This window comes from Thunnus albacares, chromosome 6 (genome assembly GCF_914725855.1).
Source record: "Thunnus albacares chromosome 6, fThuAlb1.1, whole genome shotgun sequence".
Lineage (NCBI taxonomy): Eukaryota > Metazoa > Chordata > Actinopteri > Scombriformes > Scombridae > Thunnus > Thunnus albacares.
In genome coordinates, this window is record NC_058111.1 from 16,255,796 (window position 1) to 16,274,034 (window position 18,239).

The 18,239-nt window shown below is 39.7% G+C and overlaps 1 protein-coding gene across 1 annotated transcript; it reads left to right on the plus strand.

Moving 5' to 3' along the window:
• Positions 1-2,573: 2,573 nt before the first annotated feature.
• rhoub (ras homolog family member Ub) lies at positions 2,574-9,718 on the plus strand. Its single transcript, XM_044354184.1, has 3 exons — positions 2,574-3,003; positions 5,061-5,119; positions 7,460-9,718. The coding sequence occupies exons 1-3, from the start codon at positions 2,787-2,789 to the stop codon at positions 7,913-7,915; spliced, it is 732 nt and encodes a 243-aa protein (XP_044210119.1). The 5' UTR covers positions 2,574-2,786; the 3' UTR covers positions 7,916-9,718.
• The last annotated feature ends 8,521 nt before the right edge of the window (positions 9,719-18,239 follow it).

An 18,239-nucleotide genomic window follows, 5' to 3' on the forward strand; every position in this document is an offset into this window, starting at 1 on the left:
GGATTTCAACAAGTTCAATAATTGAGATGTATTATAGATGTAGAGGAAGTTCCTCATTGACGGAGCATCAGAAGTACTTAAGGTGTAAGGGATGTATGATTAAAAAAAACAAGTGCTAAGATTTCAAATAGACATCCTCTCTGAGCTCTTAATGTGTTTATCTTCAGCCTCGGAGGAAACTTGTAAAGGAATGTGGGAGTAAAATACAGCAGGTGCCTTTCTAACTGCAGGTTATAGTGCATGATCTGATTCACAGTACTTACTGTTGACAACAGCTTACCGCGACTTCTCCTCCCATAACAAGCCACTTCTCATATTTACCTGACCATTGCCTTCCTGAGAATGGGGTTTTGTACATGTACAATACTTGTGTGATAAATAGATACATGTGTACAATGACATGGTATCTTACACAGAATTGTAAGTAGATCAGTTTTAGGAATAATAAAGTTATTCAGGATACTCTGCAGCAAGTCCATATTTCCCTTAAGCAGTTGCTTTTGAGCTTGCACCAAAATGTGTCTGTTCCTATGCCTTATTAATGCATAATTTATCTGTGTCCTGCACTGAAAACCTTGTTATAACAGACATGATCCAGGCCCATCAGCCTTAGACATCCTCTGCTGATCAGTATTGGACCTACTATAGTTGTACACACTGGCCTCTTGTAGTAGTATACTGATACAAATGATTTTTTCAAACAAGATGTTAGAGATAGCAATGAAATTAGAGGCACTAGTCAGTGATTCTCTTCTTCTATCCACACAGCTTGGCATATAAAAAAGGTTCATTCACTGAGGTCTGTCCTGTCAAAGTATATTTAAAGAAAACTGCAGTCAAACTCATCATTTAGTCTCACTTGGTCTTGCCTACGACATACTTATGTTTTTATACATGCTGTGTGGATGAAAGACTTGCAGTGAGGAAGAAATTAATTCCAAACAGGAAAGTAAATTTTAGTTCCTTTAAAATAAGTCAGAATCGGTCATTACATACATTATAGTATTATGCTGATTATTTTGTATTCTTAAAATAATTAAAGTTTTAATCTTGGAAAAATAAACACGCTGAAAAGCTAAAAAAAAAATAAGTGAAGTGTGACTTTTTGTGATAGATACAATATGGCAATATGGCTCAAATCTCCAATACTTGCCTATGACATTATTATAGTCGTGTTTTATATTCACAGTAATGTGAAAGAGCCTGGACTGAAATGTTATTACTTCAGTAGAGGCTGTAAATGGGGTCCACATTTAGAGAAATTATATTATACATTGGCCCCTACTGTGGATTTTGCGTTTGTACCCCCAGAGATGGAGCCTGCAAGGGTTCAGATAAATTACTGTCAGACCACAAACTGTAGCTACAGTAGTCATAGGGGTATCATATTAATTAGAGCAACAACAATTAGTCAATTAATCACTTAGTCATATGACAGAAAATTAAGTGGCAACTATTTTCAAGCAAAAATACAAATCATTCCTTTTTTTTAGCTTCTCAAATGAGAGGATTTGCAGCTTTTCTTTTTCATGTTATAGTTGATCTGAGTACCTTTAGGTTTTGGTTAGTCAAAACAAGCAATTTGAAGGTGTCAAAAAGAAAACTGTACAGGCATATCTTGCTATTTTCTTACTTTTATAGTCCAATTAGTCAACACATTAATTTATAGGCTGTGTTGGATGTTTCTGAAACTTGGTACCTTGTCTGTTTGTCGGTCTTGGGTTTCTTATTTACTTTTGATTTGACCTGTATGGACACATTTGATTTAAAGTTAAGATGTTGCAAATGCTTTTACAAATGAAACTTGTTAAAATGTGGCTTTTGGAGCCATATGGTGATAATGATATGCACTACTTGACCTACAGGTACAGGTTTTGCTGTTGCTTCTAACCACAAGGAGGCGACAAAAGCCAAGACATTATTTCCATTATTTCCATCCCTCTTTCCAAATGTCCAACTTGTCTGACTTTCCACTGTACAGTTTGAAAAACTACCCATCAGAGGAACAATTACTTTTAAATTAGTAAATTCCTTTCACAAATTTCACTATCTTTTCATCTTGTACATTCTCCAGTAGCTACAGTTTTTGGCCACTGGCTGTTCCTTCAAGGCTCAGCTTGCTACCAGTTAAAGTAGGTCAGGGGGTCTGAGTGGGTTTGAAATGTCTGCACTTTATGTCTCATGTTCAGAATGGACATCAAGGTTGTCTTTTTCTTACAGGACAGGATAAGTCTGGACTTGCCTACACTGGGTCAAACTCAATGACCTCACAATAGGTTGGCCCTATATGACACAGTTGGTTCTGCTGTGTAGTAGAGATAAATGTGATACATAATACATTAATAAAAGAGATTAAGGGTGTATTTTACAATATTATTTTCCATTGTCTCCTATCATTTCACAAGTGTCCGGTAACTTACAAGTAATCTTCAAAATGCAACAGTCTCAAAAAGGATAAACATTTGGTTTGACATCTTCAACCTGTGTCTGCTTGGCTCTTCAATGTTGGGAGGTGAAGTGGGTGGGATTAGTCAAATCAATCTGGCGATATAATGCCTTGGACCCGCCCTCGCATTGTAAACTGCAGAGAGGCTGTGGTTGTGATAGTAATCTGCCACAGTGGCTTTGGCAGCGCGCAGGACCGGAGGAGGGGTTTTACGCACGAGTCCCACTCACGACCATAAGCATTTGACAAACTTGTGTAAGAGAGGAGAAGCCTGTTCTCATGGTGGGTCCTTCATCTGCCCGTCGAGGACACCGCTGGAAGTGAAGTGCTGGCTGATTGAATGTCACCTCCAGTCACCATGGATTACGGACGGACCATGGCCCCTCCGGTGCCCCCGCACAAACCCAGTCCTGCCCTGCCAGGGCAAGCGCAGGAGCGGCTGCTGAAGTGCGTCCTGCTCGGCGACGGAGCGGTGGGCAAAACCAGTCTGGTGGTCAGCTACACAACGAATGGCTACCCAACCAAATACGTCCCTACTGCATTTGATGACTTTTCAGGTAAGCAAAGTGAAGATAATGCTATTTTAGACTCTTTAGACAATTTGCATAATGCACAAATAATCTAAGAAAATAATGTATAGTTATTGTCTAATACAAGAAACAGCATCTCTGGTTTTCCTAGAGCAGATTTATTTTCCACAAAGCCCTGTCAGTTTTTGGAAGGATTAGATAGTAAGACCGAATTGCATAACTGTGTAGATCGGTGTATTGAGATTGGAGCCTAAATTGGGGTGAATTCTGGTGAATTAAACTTTAATGACATTAAACAAAGCTCTGATGAGCCCGTATAATCCTCTTTGTTTCCAATTCAATTCACTTTGTTCCTACCTGCCTGACAGTCTCACTTAATTTCCCTGAACTCTCCTTCAACTTCACGTTCTCAGAGCACCCGCCCATTCTGCCAATTCCTCCGTTATTCCACTGTTATGATAGATGTGTTTGTGTTTCCTATTATCTGTCTTCCATCAGTGTTAATGTACATGAGTTATAGTCCCTGATGTAGCCAGGTTTCCATTTGGCCTGGTTCCACTTTCCAAACTGTTTCACTAGTCCCAGCAAGACTTGTTTACTGAAAAATAAGCAGAGAGAACAAAATCCTTCAAAGGTGGCACTTTAAACTGATCAGTGTTCACATGAAAAGAAACACCTGTGACCTTTACTGCTTCATGATCACATCCTCAGCCTAATCCACCTAGACAGCCCTTTTGTAGCTTTTCTATTTGAAAGTTCAAAAACTTTACTTTGTTAGATGTTCTGTCTATAAATGCAAGAGTATTAATATATCAACTTTTTTTATTCTTATTTGGTATTTAGGGATGAATACTTGACTTTGCAACCTGCAAAATGACTTGTAAACTTAAGCATTTTTATCATTAACATGTTTTTTTCTCTGACATTATGCTAATGAGTAGTAAAACTAACAACTTGGCTAACATAAATCCCATAAAACAGTCCCTGGGAACACACACCACCTTCAGATGAGCCATGGCTCAACCTTTCTGTACAGAGCAGAGAGTGTCTCTGGTTCACGGGTTTTGGATTGCACAACTCTTTCTATTGTTGTCAGCCTTGACCCCTTGAGCCCTCTCAATCTATACTGGAATGGGCACATCTGTTGCAATGGCTCTGAGGCAGAGATTGTCTTTCGCTCGGCCTGACAGAGAGTAATTGTGCAGTTGGGGCCCTTGCTGGTGATGTCATATCTCGGTGCCCAGAATCAGAGTGTCCCCTTGAAAGCTGACTTCTGAGCATTTACGCAAAGGCACAGGTGGCAGAAACACAGAGAAGCGGGAGGCTGGAGAGAGGGGACGATGAGACAGAGCAGAAAATCAAAGAAGTATTGTATGTCAGGGATTAAGAAATGATTACACAATGGCAGCTCGCTCTCATTTTCCTTTTTTTCCCCTCCTCCCTCTCTTTTCTCCTCTCTTTTGTCAAAGCTTGGTGCTATGATGCCTGTCCTACTACATGAGTAGTTCCAGCAAACTCTTTGATCAGGTGGTATGACCGACCATACACTCCAGGCGTATTGTAAATGTTTCCATGTGCCTGCTGCTCTGCATTGTGCTCACTCTTCTGAAAAGAATAAATGGCCTGTAATGAAACTCGCTGTAAGATGACTCATCCACTTTTCCACCAATCTGGAAATGAGGCCTATTGGAAGAGAGTCACTGAGCAAACAAAATCAGCTTTGTTTTTACCCCCACCATTAGACAACGTTGGAATGGCCTCTGTCAAAACACAGCAGAGAACAAAGCTCACCGAGTGGTCCGAGCGACAGTAAAGTGTTATGGTCTCAACAGTAACTGGCAGAGTGGGTGGGCGAGACAGAGCAGGCCGTCTGCTAGCTGGAAGAAAAGAGCAGGGGGTCTTTGTGTTTTCAACTGGCAGGCTTTTGTTTATTCCACAGAATATTCTGGTGGGTCGAGTGTGTGTGTGTGTGTGTGTATGTTAACTACCAAAGTGTCAGGTGGGGGCTTGGTATACAGTTTTAAAGTTTTTAAGTCATGTTGACAGCTGTGACTTATTTTCTCTGTCTGTTTCTGTGTCCACAGCTGTGGTTCAGGTGGATGGAAACCCAGTTAGACTACAGTTGTGTGACACTGCAGGACAGGTGAGTTTTATACACACACTGACAGACACACGCATCACCTCTGGATTACATTGCATGTCGTTGTTACACATAAATGTCATATTTTAGCAATGCTAGCGGCTTTATGAGTGGTAGTGTCCTGTGACTGAAATATCTCAACAACTATTGGATCGACTGCCATGAATGTTCCTCCAAAGATGAATCCTACTGACTTTTATGATCCCTTGACTTTTCATCTAGTGCCACCATGAGGTTGACATTTTTTTATTTTTAGTTACATGTCTCGACAACTATTGGATGGATTGCCATGAAATCTGGTACAAATATTCATGTTCCCCTCAGGACAAACCCCTTCATTTTTCATCTTGCACAATCATCACGTCAAAAATGATACTTTGGTTTATGACCAAATACATGCGAAACTAATGACATTCCCTTCAGCCTCAGCTGTAATTTGTGTTTAGTGCTAATTGGCTAATTTTAGCATGTTAAAATGCTCAACTAAGATGGTGAACATGCTTAACGTTATACATTCTAAACATCACCATGATAGCACGCTATAATCAAAGCGTCACTGCGTTAAATACAGCCTCAAAGAGCCGCTTGTTATATTGCATTTGTGAATTGTTTAAGCCTTTTTCAAATTAATTGTAAACCGAACACCTTCGAATTTTGGGCTGTTGATCTGATGGAACATGTAATTTAAGGATCACGCCTTGAGCAGTCAGTCTTTTGTAATTGTTTTGATTGAGAGATCCGTAGCGGCAGAAATTACATACTGTGCCTTTAATAGATTAAACAAATAATCAATTAAAATAGATTTTTAGCTGCAGACATACTGTTGTTGTAGTTCACTCAAGTTGTCTTTGCTTTCTTTTTTTCCTTAGGGCTTAATATGGGCCTCTCACTATTATTTCAGGTAGTTCACTGGTGTAGAAATAGTAGAATTCCTTGTCTCTACTGTCATTCTTCATCTGGAGTGGGAATAACACTGCTCTATAGAATAGGTTTAACTTAGAGTGGTGTAGTAACAGGGTACTGAAGGAGTGGGAGAAGCCAGTGGATTAGACCGGAGGTGATATGATGCATAAGAACGTGAAAAATGATTTCTTTCTGCCTGTGTCTGTTAAGGACATGGTGGTACATGAAGCTTCCCAGGCAAAGTTCATGACTCATTATTATGTTGGTAGGGACATCTTTGGAGGAACAGGTTGTGAAAGTGTTTTTCTCTCTGGGGCATGGGTGGTTGTTTCATAATCCAGCCCAACAGAAGCCTGCCCTGGGAGCAGCATATTTGACATTCACAAACCCTCCGAGGGCACTGCCAGTTCTACGCAGAATCAAAGACAATTTGGCTATAAAGTGGGTTGAGGCATTTGAACAAGCCCCTAATACACGTAAAACCTCACAGCATGTTGCAAGCTGCACACAGTGCTACAACTGCACGCACATATACACACACACATACAGACAAGCTTGGGCAAATATGGACAGATAAAAGTCATCAAACACTTACTGTACTGATGCAATTTCATAAGAAGGAAACCCAGAAATGGGTTGGGTGTGCCAAGAAAAAGAGATGACAGAGTGAGAGAGAGAAAGCCGAAACAGAAAGACTGAAATGGTCTGGAGAAAAATGATAACAGCTGCCGCCAAAGCTGATAAACAAAGTTGCTCCTTACTCAGAGATGTTGATATGTCTGTATATTCTGCAGATGGACCTACGTCATCAGATAGCAAAGCAAAGCCAAAGCTTGTGTGGGAAACTCACAAGTTGATTAAGTGTCCACTGCATTCGCTGAGCCTTGAACCCACATGTTCGCAGTTTAAATTACTGATTGTTTCTGCAGATTTGGCCTGCTTTTCAAAATCAAAAGGTGCTGGCGCAGAGCATTGTTTAGGCATAGAGGGATTAGCAAATGTGTGCTGGAAAGGAGAGGGTTAAGGCAAAGAGGGAGAGGTTTATGTCGAGTTTCTGCCAACTTTAATCTGTGTACTCAAGGATGTGGGAGGCCCTTGTTAGTTAAAGCTGTGTGGCTCCATAGTGTTAATTTAAGAGATTTACTGTAGATGATATAAATGAGTAGGCAGGGCTCATGTATACATTAGCACAATATAAACACTATTTAGACAGTTTGTTATTGAACAGTTTATTGGCACAATTCCCTTCCTTGTGATGCTATGGTGCTGAGTGTGAGTGTGTTGACCAGTGAAGGGCTTGCTGAAGTAAAGTAAAGTAAAGAGCTAAATATAAAATGTTTGTTTAATGTTTTTTATTAAATCGTGAAGTAGGAATACAGGAGAATTTTCCTTTGCAAACACAAAACCACATTGCTCAGTATCTGTCTCTGTCTCCAACAGGATGAGTTTGACAAACTCCGCCACTTCTGCTACAGTCGGACCGACGCTCTGCTGCTCTGCTTCAGTGTGGTCAGCCCAGCTTCCTTTCAAAACGTCTGGGAGAAATGGGTCCCCGAAATCCGCCGCCGCTGCCCTCTCACACCCGTCCTCCTCGTTGGCACACAGTGCGACCTGCGGCAGGACGTCAAGGTTCTGATCGAGCTGGCGAGGCGGCGGGAGAGGCCGGTGGCAGAGGAAGACGCCAGAGCGCTGGCAGACAAAATTGGGGCAGTGACGTACGTCGAATGCTCGGCGCTCACGCAAAAGAATCTGAAGGAGGTGTTTGATGCAGCTATCGCTGTGGGGCTGCGGCAGTCTGACAGGAGAGCCCGGCGGGAGAGGAAGGTCCGCAGCACAGCTGATAAGATGAAGATGCTCTCAAAGTCCTGGTGGAAAAAGTACGTGTGCGTCCAGTAGGGAATGAGAAGACAATCTTCCTGTGTCCGATGATAAAACTGGAACTTGTTCAGGAGGACTGAGTTGGATATAAGGACTTCTGTTTTCACGCTCACCTGGACGACCCCAGATGTGTCCAAAAATTACTTTGATCAATGGAGCAACAGTTCAACAGAGGCAGAGCATTTCCTCTGGGCTGTAGTGGTTGCAGGTTGGGCAGAAAACATCCCTTCCTGATTTCTCCTGATTTCTTGATGCCTGAAAGACTGAGAGGCTGTAACCACTGTCTGCTCCTCAGAGCCAGTTTGAACTGTTAATATGACTTTGACCAGCATTCAACCAAAAATTATGGAGCTAATAAAATTTTATGGCGCATGATGGAACTGCATATCATACTGGACTTGTCCAAAGGAAATGTGAGCTGCCTTGGAGGGGAGGTGTTCAGACGGTGATGTTATGTACTAAAAGTATACTCCTCCTTTATGTCTGGTTTGGTACCATTCTTTAACAAAGTATATGATTTTATGTGTTCTACACTGTAATTCAGCCCCCACCACCTCTGATAGATATCTTTATTTCACTGAATTCAAAACATGAAGTTAATATAAACTGATCAGCTTAAATGCTCAAATCAAAGATGCAATTATTTCACTGTAGAAAATCAAAACCAGTCACACAACCTGTTTTCTTAAATCAGAGAAATCTCAAATGACAAAATAGTAAAATCTGCATCTGACCAGATTTATTTTAACTTGTCTTTTGGATTACAATCAAATGTATATGAGTATAAATTTTTATGAAATCTATGAGGTCTTGAGGATGTGTACGACTGGTTTGAACAATGCATGTTGTACTTCTTCTTGTAGGGATTTCTCTACACCAGCCTGTGTCTGTGCCACATTTGTAAGTGTTGATACAGATGTCACATTGTTAGTCGAGCCACACAGTTAGAGGTCTGCAAGCTCCTCACCAATACACACCTACTGGATTGATACTATAAAACGTTAATGAAAAGAATAAAATTCCTGCACAGGATATTAAACTAAAAAGATATCTGCTGTAGGTTTTGGCAAACTGAGACATTTCAGTTGTTCACTTTGACTGAGTTTTTCATAAAACATTGTCACTGTTACAAGGTTGCAGCAATAAGTTGCATGGTGCCACTGTACATTGCACTTATCACACACAGTCCAAACACATCACTGCCATGCAATGGCCTTTGGACCAGTGGTGTGAAAACTTAAGAGTAGGGTACACGATGAGTGTTTACCTCCTGAATTTTCCTTTTAATAGGTGTCTGAGCAGGTAGAGCATTAGCGGTGCTGGACTTTAATCAGTAGCAGAAGTGGCTGCCTTGCACTACACCACTGGTTTGGATGATCACAGGGTCTTTCTTTGTCATTATAGTGAGGGCCTTAAACAAACAATTATCCATTTTTGTCGGTCAGTATATTGGAGCTCTCTCCTCTTCTGAAATTATACAGTAAATGAGGTGAAACCACCAAGGAGACTGATTCTATGTTTGCTTCTTATTTTTCAGAAGCCTGTCATTCAGCTCTGTCTATTTATCTGTTCCTTCTGGGCCAATAACTGATCATCAGCAATACAGAGCAGATGTATGAAATGTCGTATGTCATTATGTATGTTACATAGTACTCATTTATGATGTTTGTAATGTCATCAGGATAAATCTGTGTACATATATAATTGACTCAGTCATGTCCAGTGCCTGAATGGTACTTTATGGTATGAGTGTTTCAGTTGATGTCTGAGCAGTTTGCTGAGCTGTATGAGAGGAACAAAATAAAAATGTGAAATATTTAACCGGTTTTCATTGTCTTCCATGGAGATATCTTATCTTGTCCATCACACTGAAGAGAAAATGATTAGATGATTAAGAGTGGAGAAGTGCTTGTTACATGCCTTGTTTCTGAGGTCAAAGGTTATTAGACTATGAATATGTTAATTGACAGAGCTTATATGCTTTGTATATGTAAGAAAAAGGAACCAAGTGACTTTGTGTGAACTTCATGAAGACAGAAATTTCTAACCAAATGTAGGTTAATAGTTTATTGTCAAATCTGTACCTGGTGCCTTACAAAACTTTAACATACTTAAAGCAGAGAAACACATCGAACTTTGTTCATAAAGATACACTATCAGCAGACTGAAGGAGATCTCTGAAAGAGATCACTATCTACTATATAGACTGCTATTTCATTTTATGTTTGCCATTTTGTACTGTTATCTGAATGTCTATTGAGAATTATTATACCCTATATAGAGGACTCAAATTACCATAAAGAGCAATGTAAAAAGAAGCATACAAACAACAGTCACTAACCAAGAGTTACAACTACCATCATGAACTGTGAGGACAAAAATAAAAAGTAAATGTAGATGACTGCTGGACGAGAGTAATGACCTGAGTAGTGTCCAAAATAGTTTTTTGATTTTGCCATGTGACTCACTGTATAGTCCTCTATATAGTGTTCCCTATGCAGTGAATAGTGAATTGTTAATACGTTAACAATTTCAGATGCAGTCAGTTTCTAAAATTGGGAAAGGGTTAAATCTGACTTCAAAGATTTAACCTCACAGGTTTTGTCGGCACCAAGACTTGTAACTATGCTGGATCAGATGATTATAATTGCCCAAAATAGGCTTTTCCTCCTATTCATAGTTACATGTCTACACCACAGTATACAACAATGGGCAGAGAATGACAGTTAGCTAGGTATCTTGTACTTGTTTAGAAGCGCTAATGATAGGGTAGGCAGCTAAAAGAGACTTTGTGTTGTCTGGCAGACTGCAGATGATTATGTTGTCCAGCCTCAGAGTGGGTGAAACTACAGTAGGAGTGGTGCCAAGTGGCTTAATTATGATAGTCACATTGCCTCCGCTTTCCACCAATATTTTAGCAAGAAACCCTACTGTTGTGTCTTAGCAAAGCAGCCATCTTGTGAAATGTCCTGTATACTGTGCCTGCTGTATCTCTGTGTGATTTAGCTGTGTGGTTTGTGTGTGTTTGACAGTAATACCTACCTGTCTACTAGAAATACAGGTTATTGTCTGTGGCAGGAACCTTCAACTGTCAGTCATGAAACCAACGGACAGGAGACATAATCAATGAGCCTGGAACACCTCTTAAATCTCACAGTGAGATGATTTGACTGTGTAGCTATGTGTAAGTGTCTTTCCACTAATTTAGACTGCTCTGCTTAATCCACATACCAAAACTATCCCCTAAGGTGCAAAAGGGAATTCACTACTTTAGAAAACAGGTGTGCTCAGTGTTAAGCAAACATACAGTATGTGGGTGTATCTGTGCAACTATATGTAAACATAAAACATGTCAATGAGCCAGCATCACCAAAAACCCCAAAGACTGTGGAACTGACAAAATATTATCATTCAGTGGTGATGTGACTGTATGCAATGGAGCCATTTCATGGTCACAGGTTTATGGGGGTGAAACCAACATGGCTTCCACTTTGACAGATTTAGTTCAATAGGGCTACACAGTTAAGAAAAGCTGTAGCTCTAGTTTCTGTCATTATTTATGAGGTCATAAGTCCAGTTCCTAAAGAACAACTCTGCCCACTTAAATTACCCTGCCACCAAGAAAACTGTAAAATTTAAAAAGATTGTTTAAAAAGAATCACAAATTCACACTATTTAACATGTGTAAATTTTATCTCCATACATTATGGTCTGTTTTTCAGTCTTCTCTATCATTTGTACGCATGGTAGAGAACACTAAATCCATTTTATTCTGGTTTATTTTGTTTTTTCCTAAAAATCTTAAAGGAATATGTTGACATTTTGGGAAATATGCCTATTCTCTTATTGCTAGATAAGCGTTAGATGAGAAGGTCAATACTCCTCTCTATGTGATAGTGATAGGATCAATCTTCTCAGCAAGAAAGCAAAAAGCATATTTTCCAAAATGTTGAACTATTCTTTAAGGATATTTAGTCTAAAAATATTAAAATCAGCCTAAAATAAAACTAGTATGTGTGTAATTGAAGAATGTAAACTTCGTGTCATCAAACCTCCAGTTCCCATAGACACTGACATGACCTCATCGTCCTCAGAGGTAACTATGACCCTGGGTGCTGAATAGTTGTAGATATCCCTTTTAAATGAGTATTGTTTGAGGAGATAATGGTATTAAATGGGTGACCCAGTTGGTTGTAACCTGCTTTAACTGTAAAATGTCAGATGGTTGTTGAACTTCTCCCTCCTGTAAAACCACTTCCTTACATAACTTCTGAGAATCATTTAGGTAACAACTGAACTCTGACTCCACATGAAAGAGCAGCTCCGTAATCAGTTTTGATGTCTTAAAGTTGGTGAAGGATTTCTCCGGCACCCCTCAGATAATTGCCAGCATAATGACTGGAGCTCAGCCCACAGGGCGGGATTAATGCAGGACATTAACTACGTGGGTCAGGTTTGTGGGGTGGGAAGACATCCAACCAGTAGACTGTGGTCCACTTTGTACTTTGTCTTTAGGATTAACTGTTGCCCAAGCTCTTGTAATGCGATGCAATATGTCTGGGGCCCTGATTAAAAGACAGCCACATATAGAGTTAACCAGCAATTGAGTACAGTTCATTATTCTTGACAGAAATCAGCTTTCAAATTATGCTGAAGACCCCAGACTCTCTCTCGTAACCTTCCTGGAGCAAAGTCTTTTTACTTCAGTGACTTGTTCTCACGTTCTCATATGTTCACGCTTAGTGATTATGACACATCAGGTTTACTAAGAGGTGAGAATGGTGTTAAGGTTTGTGTGTGAGAAATGAACTAGGCCATTTGACATGTTCATTTTCACACACAAAAAAAAAACTATGGGCAATTCTGTAGGTCTAATTGAATTTATTTCTTACTTATATTCTTGTACCTCTTCCTCGGTGCTTATCCAGGTAAAGTATTGATGAAGATGTTTTAGTGAGCAGACACAAGTCACATTGACACCCGCCATGCTTTGCATCAGTCAGTACTCCTGAATAACTCCACATAGGTGGTGAGGTGCCAGTTTACATAGATAAGTAAAATTTTCATTCAGATACTCTTCTTCCCTCTGTGCAGAATTTGGTGCGCATGGAAATAAGATCCATCCAGTTGGGTGGATGGGGAGGTAGCGACCAGCTACAGTGGTACAATGTTCCTCACTCCACTGTGTATTCCCAAATCCACAACCATGATATTATAACCACATTTCAGTATATTCCCCAAGGGTTTGATTATTGGGCCTCTATCTGTACTGTATATTCTTCCTCTATTGGCCAAATCTGGCAAAACATACGTAGATAACATGTTCATGTATCATGTTCTTATAATAATATAGTAATTTGTGCTCCTTTGGTTTTTTATTTTTATTAAGATTTTTTTTTTTTGCCATTATCGGTCAGTGGGCAGAGAAGAAGGAAACAAGAGAGAGAGATATGAGAGAGATGACATGCAACAAAGGTCTCTGGCTGGAATCGAACCAGGGATGTTGCAGTTATGTAGCATGTACATTAGTCATTCAGCTCCTTTGTGTCTGTTTTCTAGGCAAAACACAACCAAATAAGACGAAACCATGTTGAACGAAGCAAAGAGTTTTAAAATTGTGGCCTCAGACAGATCACATTGCCTCTATTGCTTCAATCTATAGTCAGCCAGTGTCACAAAGATTTTTTTCAGCATTTCTAGGAACCATTTGTGCCCTGATAGACAGACATATTGCTATTCCGATTTATGGATCTTCCTTCTGTAAGAAAGCAAACCTTTAAAACGAGCTTCTGACAGCTTCTGGAATACTGAGTAAATATATAGTATGTTTGGGAGAACTTCTGTATAATGTTCTCAGTGCAGCAATGAATTTTGTTCTGACATTTGGTTGGCTGCATACACTGCAGGTGTCTCTCTCTCTATACACACGCCTATAAACACAAGAAGTCTGCAGCACTATGTTCCCATTCTCTTCGCTGATCATGTACAAGTTAATAGGTTTATACTGCAAAATCTCTTAACTCATACAAGGCATACATTTTGTTTTCACTCTTACAAACATCTGAATATGGGTCATTGGTGGTCTTGTGTGACAGCAGCGTATTATTATATGGCTCACTGTATGTTTCAATGTAGTTCTCACCACCTGTATTATACTGTAATTATATAATGTTATGTAATTATATAGTTATACTGTAACAGATGTGGGGAATACAGAGCTTCTATACTATTGAACCAAGACAGGAAAGATATGAGGCACAGTAAATTGAAGGTCATTAATATCAAGTGTCTAGAGTCTATTAGGAAAAAAAGTGAAGGGAACAGAGATTACTTTGCAGGGGTTAGGTTGGTTTTATCCCAACAGAGCTGAAACATTTATTAATAGAATTTATGAAAGAATATTTAATCAGAGTTAAGGCTCTCTCCTTCCCTCTGAGGACTAAAGCTACTAACCTGCTGTTAGCTAACACTGTGGTAGCAGGAGTGGCCTGTCTGGCATGCTACAGTATGGCGTTGCTAGCAGGATTATGTTTTAATAAGCTTATATAAACACCCCCCACAGTGCGGTCTCATTATGGGAAGCTAATTGAGTCTCTCTGTGCCGGGGTCAGCGGGGCCTCTTTGAACAGCTCAGTGTTTTGCTATAAAGAGGCCCATCTCTGCCTCAAGAACATCTGTCCTGTGGTTTGTGGAACATGTGTCTTTCCTTCAGGCGAACTGTTTGGATGTCCACGTCGTTGCACTTGCACATGCAAATGTGACCGTTTAGGTGCTTCAGCTGTAGCCTTGATTTTCATCCACATCTTTATTATGAAAGTTACTACAAACTGTGATACCTCAAGCATTTTCTTTCTGAAGTAATTTTGCCATTTTGTCAGCCTGACATAGTTCTTTGTCCGTGTTTGAGTGCTCTCACACCATTCCTCTATTCCTCTGAAAGCGCCCATATAATGTGCAGCACCAATGATCATGTGAATTTTTTGCATGTCAGATTGTGCACTGAAGATTAGTGCTATGATGTAAATAGAAAAAAAGTATATGAAAGCAGAGGCACAACATCAATAGGTGTCATCCATCTGTGCTGCTTATAAATGAAACAAAGTCACACAAACTACTTTTTTGTTTCAGCTCAATCATTTTGGTTTTTATGTACCATGGACATTATGGAGAACGAGTGTGTAAACTTAATTTTTTTTAAAAACGCACTTACAAAATGTCCCACCAGCTAGTGTGTTCTGTGTCATTTCATGTTGTACTCTGATTGGTTTGGTCTTGGACATGGGGTGTAGCAGAAGTCATATTGGGAGAATTTGGTCTTAAATTTGTGTCAGAACTTTGCGGCTGTCTTTGGTCATCAAAGCTCCACATCAGCTGTCAGTGCACATGTCTCACAGTGCAGTCAAAGACCACGGTTTTGGATTGACAGCCAAAGATTTCACCACGTTTTTCTCACAAATGTCAACTTTCATCCCAGAAAGCCCAAAATCGCAAGGGAGCCTTTAGTTTCCTGTAGATTTGCTTGTGGTTCGGTCTGTCCTAATGCTTATATGTTAAATTTTATTGCTTATTATGTTTATCCACACTAGCAGCGTGGCTCTAGGGATGGTAATATCTCTCAAAATATTTTGGATGGACTGCAATTTTGTGATCCCCTGATGTTACCTCTAGAGCCATAATCAGGTAGACATTTAGTTTTGAGTCAAATATCTTGACAGCTATTGGGTTGATTGCAATGAAATTCAATACTAACATTCATGTCCCCCTCAGGATGAATTATAACTTTGTTGATTCTCTGACTTTTCAATTAGCCCCATCATCAGGTTGATATTTTAATCTGTCCAGTACTTTGGTGTATGACCAAGTCCTGAAATTTCCATCAGCCTCAAAATGCTAAATTTGCACCTGATAGACCTGGTAAACATTAGACCTAATGTATTTAGCTCAAAGCAACAAAAAAAAAAAAAGAAAAGAAAAATGCTATATCTCCATTGTGATTTCTCCAGTTGTGGATGTAGAGCAGTACTGTAAACAACGTTGTCATTGTGGTTCATGCAGTTCATTGCTTCATTCACACACAACTACATGTGTGTGCTTATCACGTATGGCTTTTACAATGTATTGGGTTTTTGAAGAGGTAAAGACAGAGAGAGGTTGTATAATTACATTCTGTTGTTGGCTGAACATACAGTTTAAAAGATAATTAACCTGTTTTAGATACAATGTGATGACAGAAGTGGCTCCATATCTGTTCCTTATCTCCAGCTCTGCCACACAATGGAAACTCTTCTCCAGTGAGGATTTAATTTAATCATTGACTTGAGTTATGTCAGAATTTCACACAAAGTCTTTAAGGTTTCGTTGGTAAACACTTTGGATTTATATTCTATGATGTTCAGTCATTAACCAGATGCTCTGTGCTTCTTGATAAGGAGAGCATCTGCTGTTTGCAGAGCTTCTCAAGTTGCCTGTTACTGTACTTGGTTTCGGCATTTAGTGCCAGATTGTATCTGGGGAATGAAAATGAGTCCTTCCCTGACTCCAGTAAGTGATACTGCTGATGAAACTGGAGCGTAGGAGTAAAGACTTTAGGGTCTAATTCAATAAGGTTTTGATTGAGAAACCACCTTTTTAATGTTTTTTGTACTTCCTCAGTGGATATTCCCTGGTTTGAATCCAACTGTATGTCTGATGTCACTAACTGAGATTGTGATTGGCTCACAGCTGCAGCCCACTTGGCTGATGTTATCTGATTGGCCTCCAGAGACATACATTGTTCTCTGTGTAGAAACGGCTCATGTAGTGACCTCATTTACTCAGGGACATATGTGAATATTTTTCTCTCCTTTCTTCTTTGTCTCGTTGTCCTTTACTGTTTATATCTCTTTACTCTGTGCTTCCCCTTTCTTTCTGTTGCCTCTATCACGTGTTCTCTCTTTATCAGTTTATTTTGTTGGCGTTCCCTCATTCTCAGTTTTATCGCTGACAGCCCGCAGTGCTTTGATCTCTCATATGGGACAAATAAAGCTACAGAGGGTGTGTGTGTGTTTGTACTCTTGTATCCATATGCATACACACATTTATGTCCCAGCCTTGATGTTGTCCCGTCGTTCACCACTGTTTGGACTGCAAATCCAATAGCCTTCAGTTTGACTGATTTACACAGGACAAAGGCAGCTCAGATAACACGCAAGTGACTCACAGGGTTTAATATTGATCGCACACTGTGACTGTTTCCAAACCTCAGAGCAAAAATTACATTATCAAGAAAAGTGCAATTTTATTTCCAGAGTAAACAAACGCCAATGAATCAGTCTGCAGTTTTTGTGGTTACTGATAATGTTGGAGGTGGAAGCTGATTATTTACCCACCCCTGTGACTCATTAGTGGACTGACCAGCTCAACAGGACCAATGTGCCAAAGTGTACCTTGTTGCAAAAGTAAACATTGATAATTTTTTTCCACACATGCAAGATTGTGTGAGCTTGTGGTTATCAATTCTTACGAGAAATGTTGTCCTCCCAGGAAAAATGAAACCATCAGTTGTTTCAGCTAGTGTGCAAAAACATTTGTTTTTGTTCAAGTGACAAAGCCCTCTGGCTGCCCTAGAAATGACAACTTCTTTCCATCAGATGCAAAAGAGGAATAAGTGTGACATTGTTACAGAGCCACAAAGCCTGCAGAGGGAGAAGGTTGGGGTGGTTGGATGGGTCGGACTTTGACATGGGAGACCACTGTTTGCTTCCTGTTTCCTTCCGACACTAAAGGTTAGTTTCCTTTATCCAAGACCATGATTGTTCACTAATCTTAAACAAAGTATTTTTTTAACAGTGACGACAAAGGTCGCCTAACCTTAACAAAGTAATCATTTAAACCTAAACCACAACGTTCCCCAACCGTAACCGAGTCGTTTTCTGTGCCTAAACCTAACCTAACTTCAACCATAGCCATGTCAGATCATAAAACACTTTTATTTGTGCAACAGTAATGGTTTTGGAAGACGTGATGAACAGAAAAAATACCTATATGAGTGTCTGAAATTGCAACTATAAATGATATAATTTGTGGTTTAATTTGCACTATTTGTTGGAAATGTTTCTGATTGGAACAGTTTATCTAGAGAAAAACACTTATTAGATATTGCAGGTTTAATAGCATCATATTTCCTTCACATCCATCAACTTTTCATCTTGCAGTGATGCAATGAAGATATAAAGTTTACCTTATGTTGATCCATTTTAATAACTGGTCAGTGTCTGAAGCTGGGAAATGTTACATTCCCTCATCATTTGTTTCAAACTGTTTGAAATGAATCATTAATTAAAGAGACTGTGGTGTCTTTCTC

Coding starts and splice junctions, on each gene's coding strand:
- rhoub (XM_044354184.1), top strand. CDS start 2,787: ATGTCACCTCCAGTCACCATGGATTACGGACGGACCATGGCCCCTCCG. Junction 3,004..5,060: donor TGCATTTGATGACTTTTCAG/GTAAGCAAAGTG, acceptor CTGTGTCCACAG/CTGTGGTTCAGGTGGATGGA. Junction 5,120..7,459: donor TGTGTGACACTGCAGGACAG/GTGAGTTTTATA, acceptor TGTCTCCAACAG/GATGAGTTTGACAAACTCCG.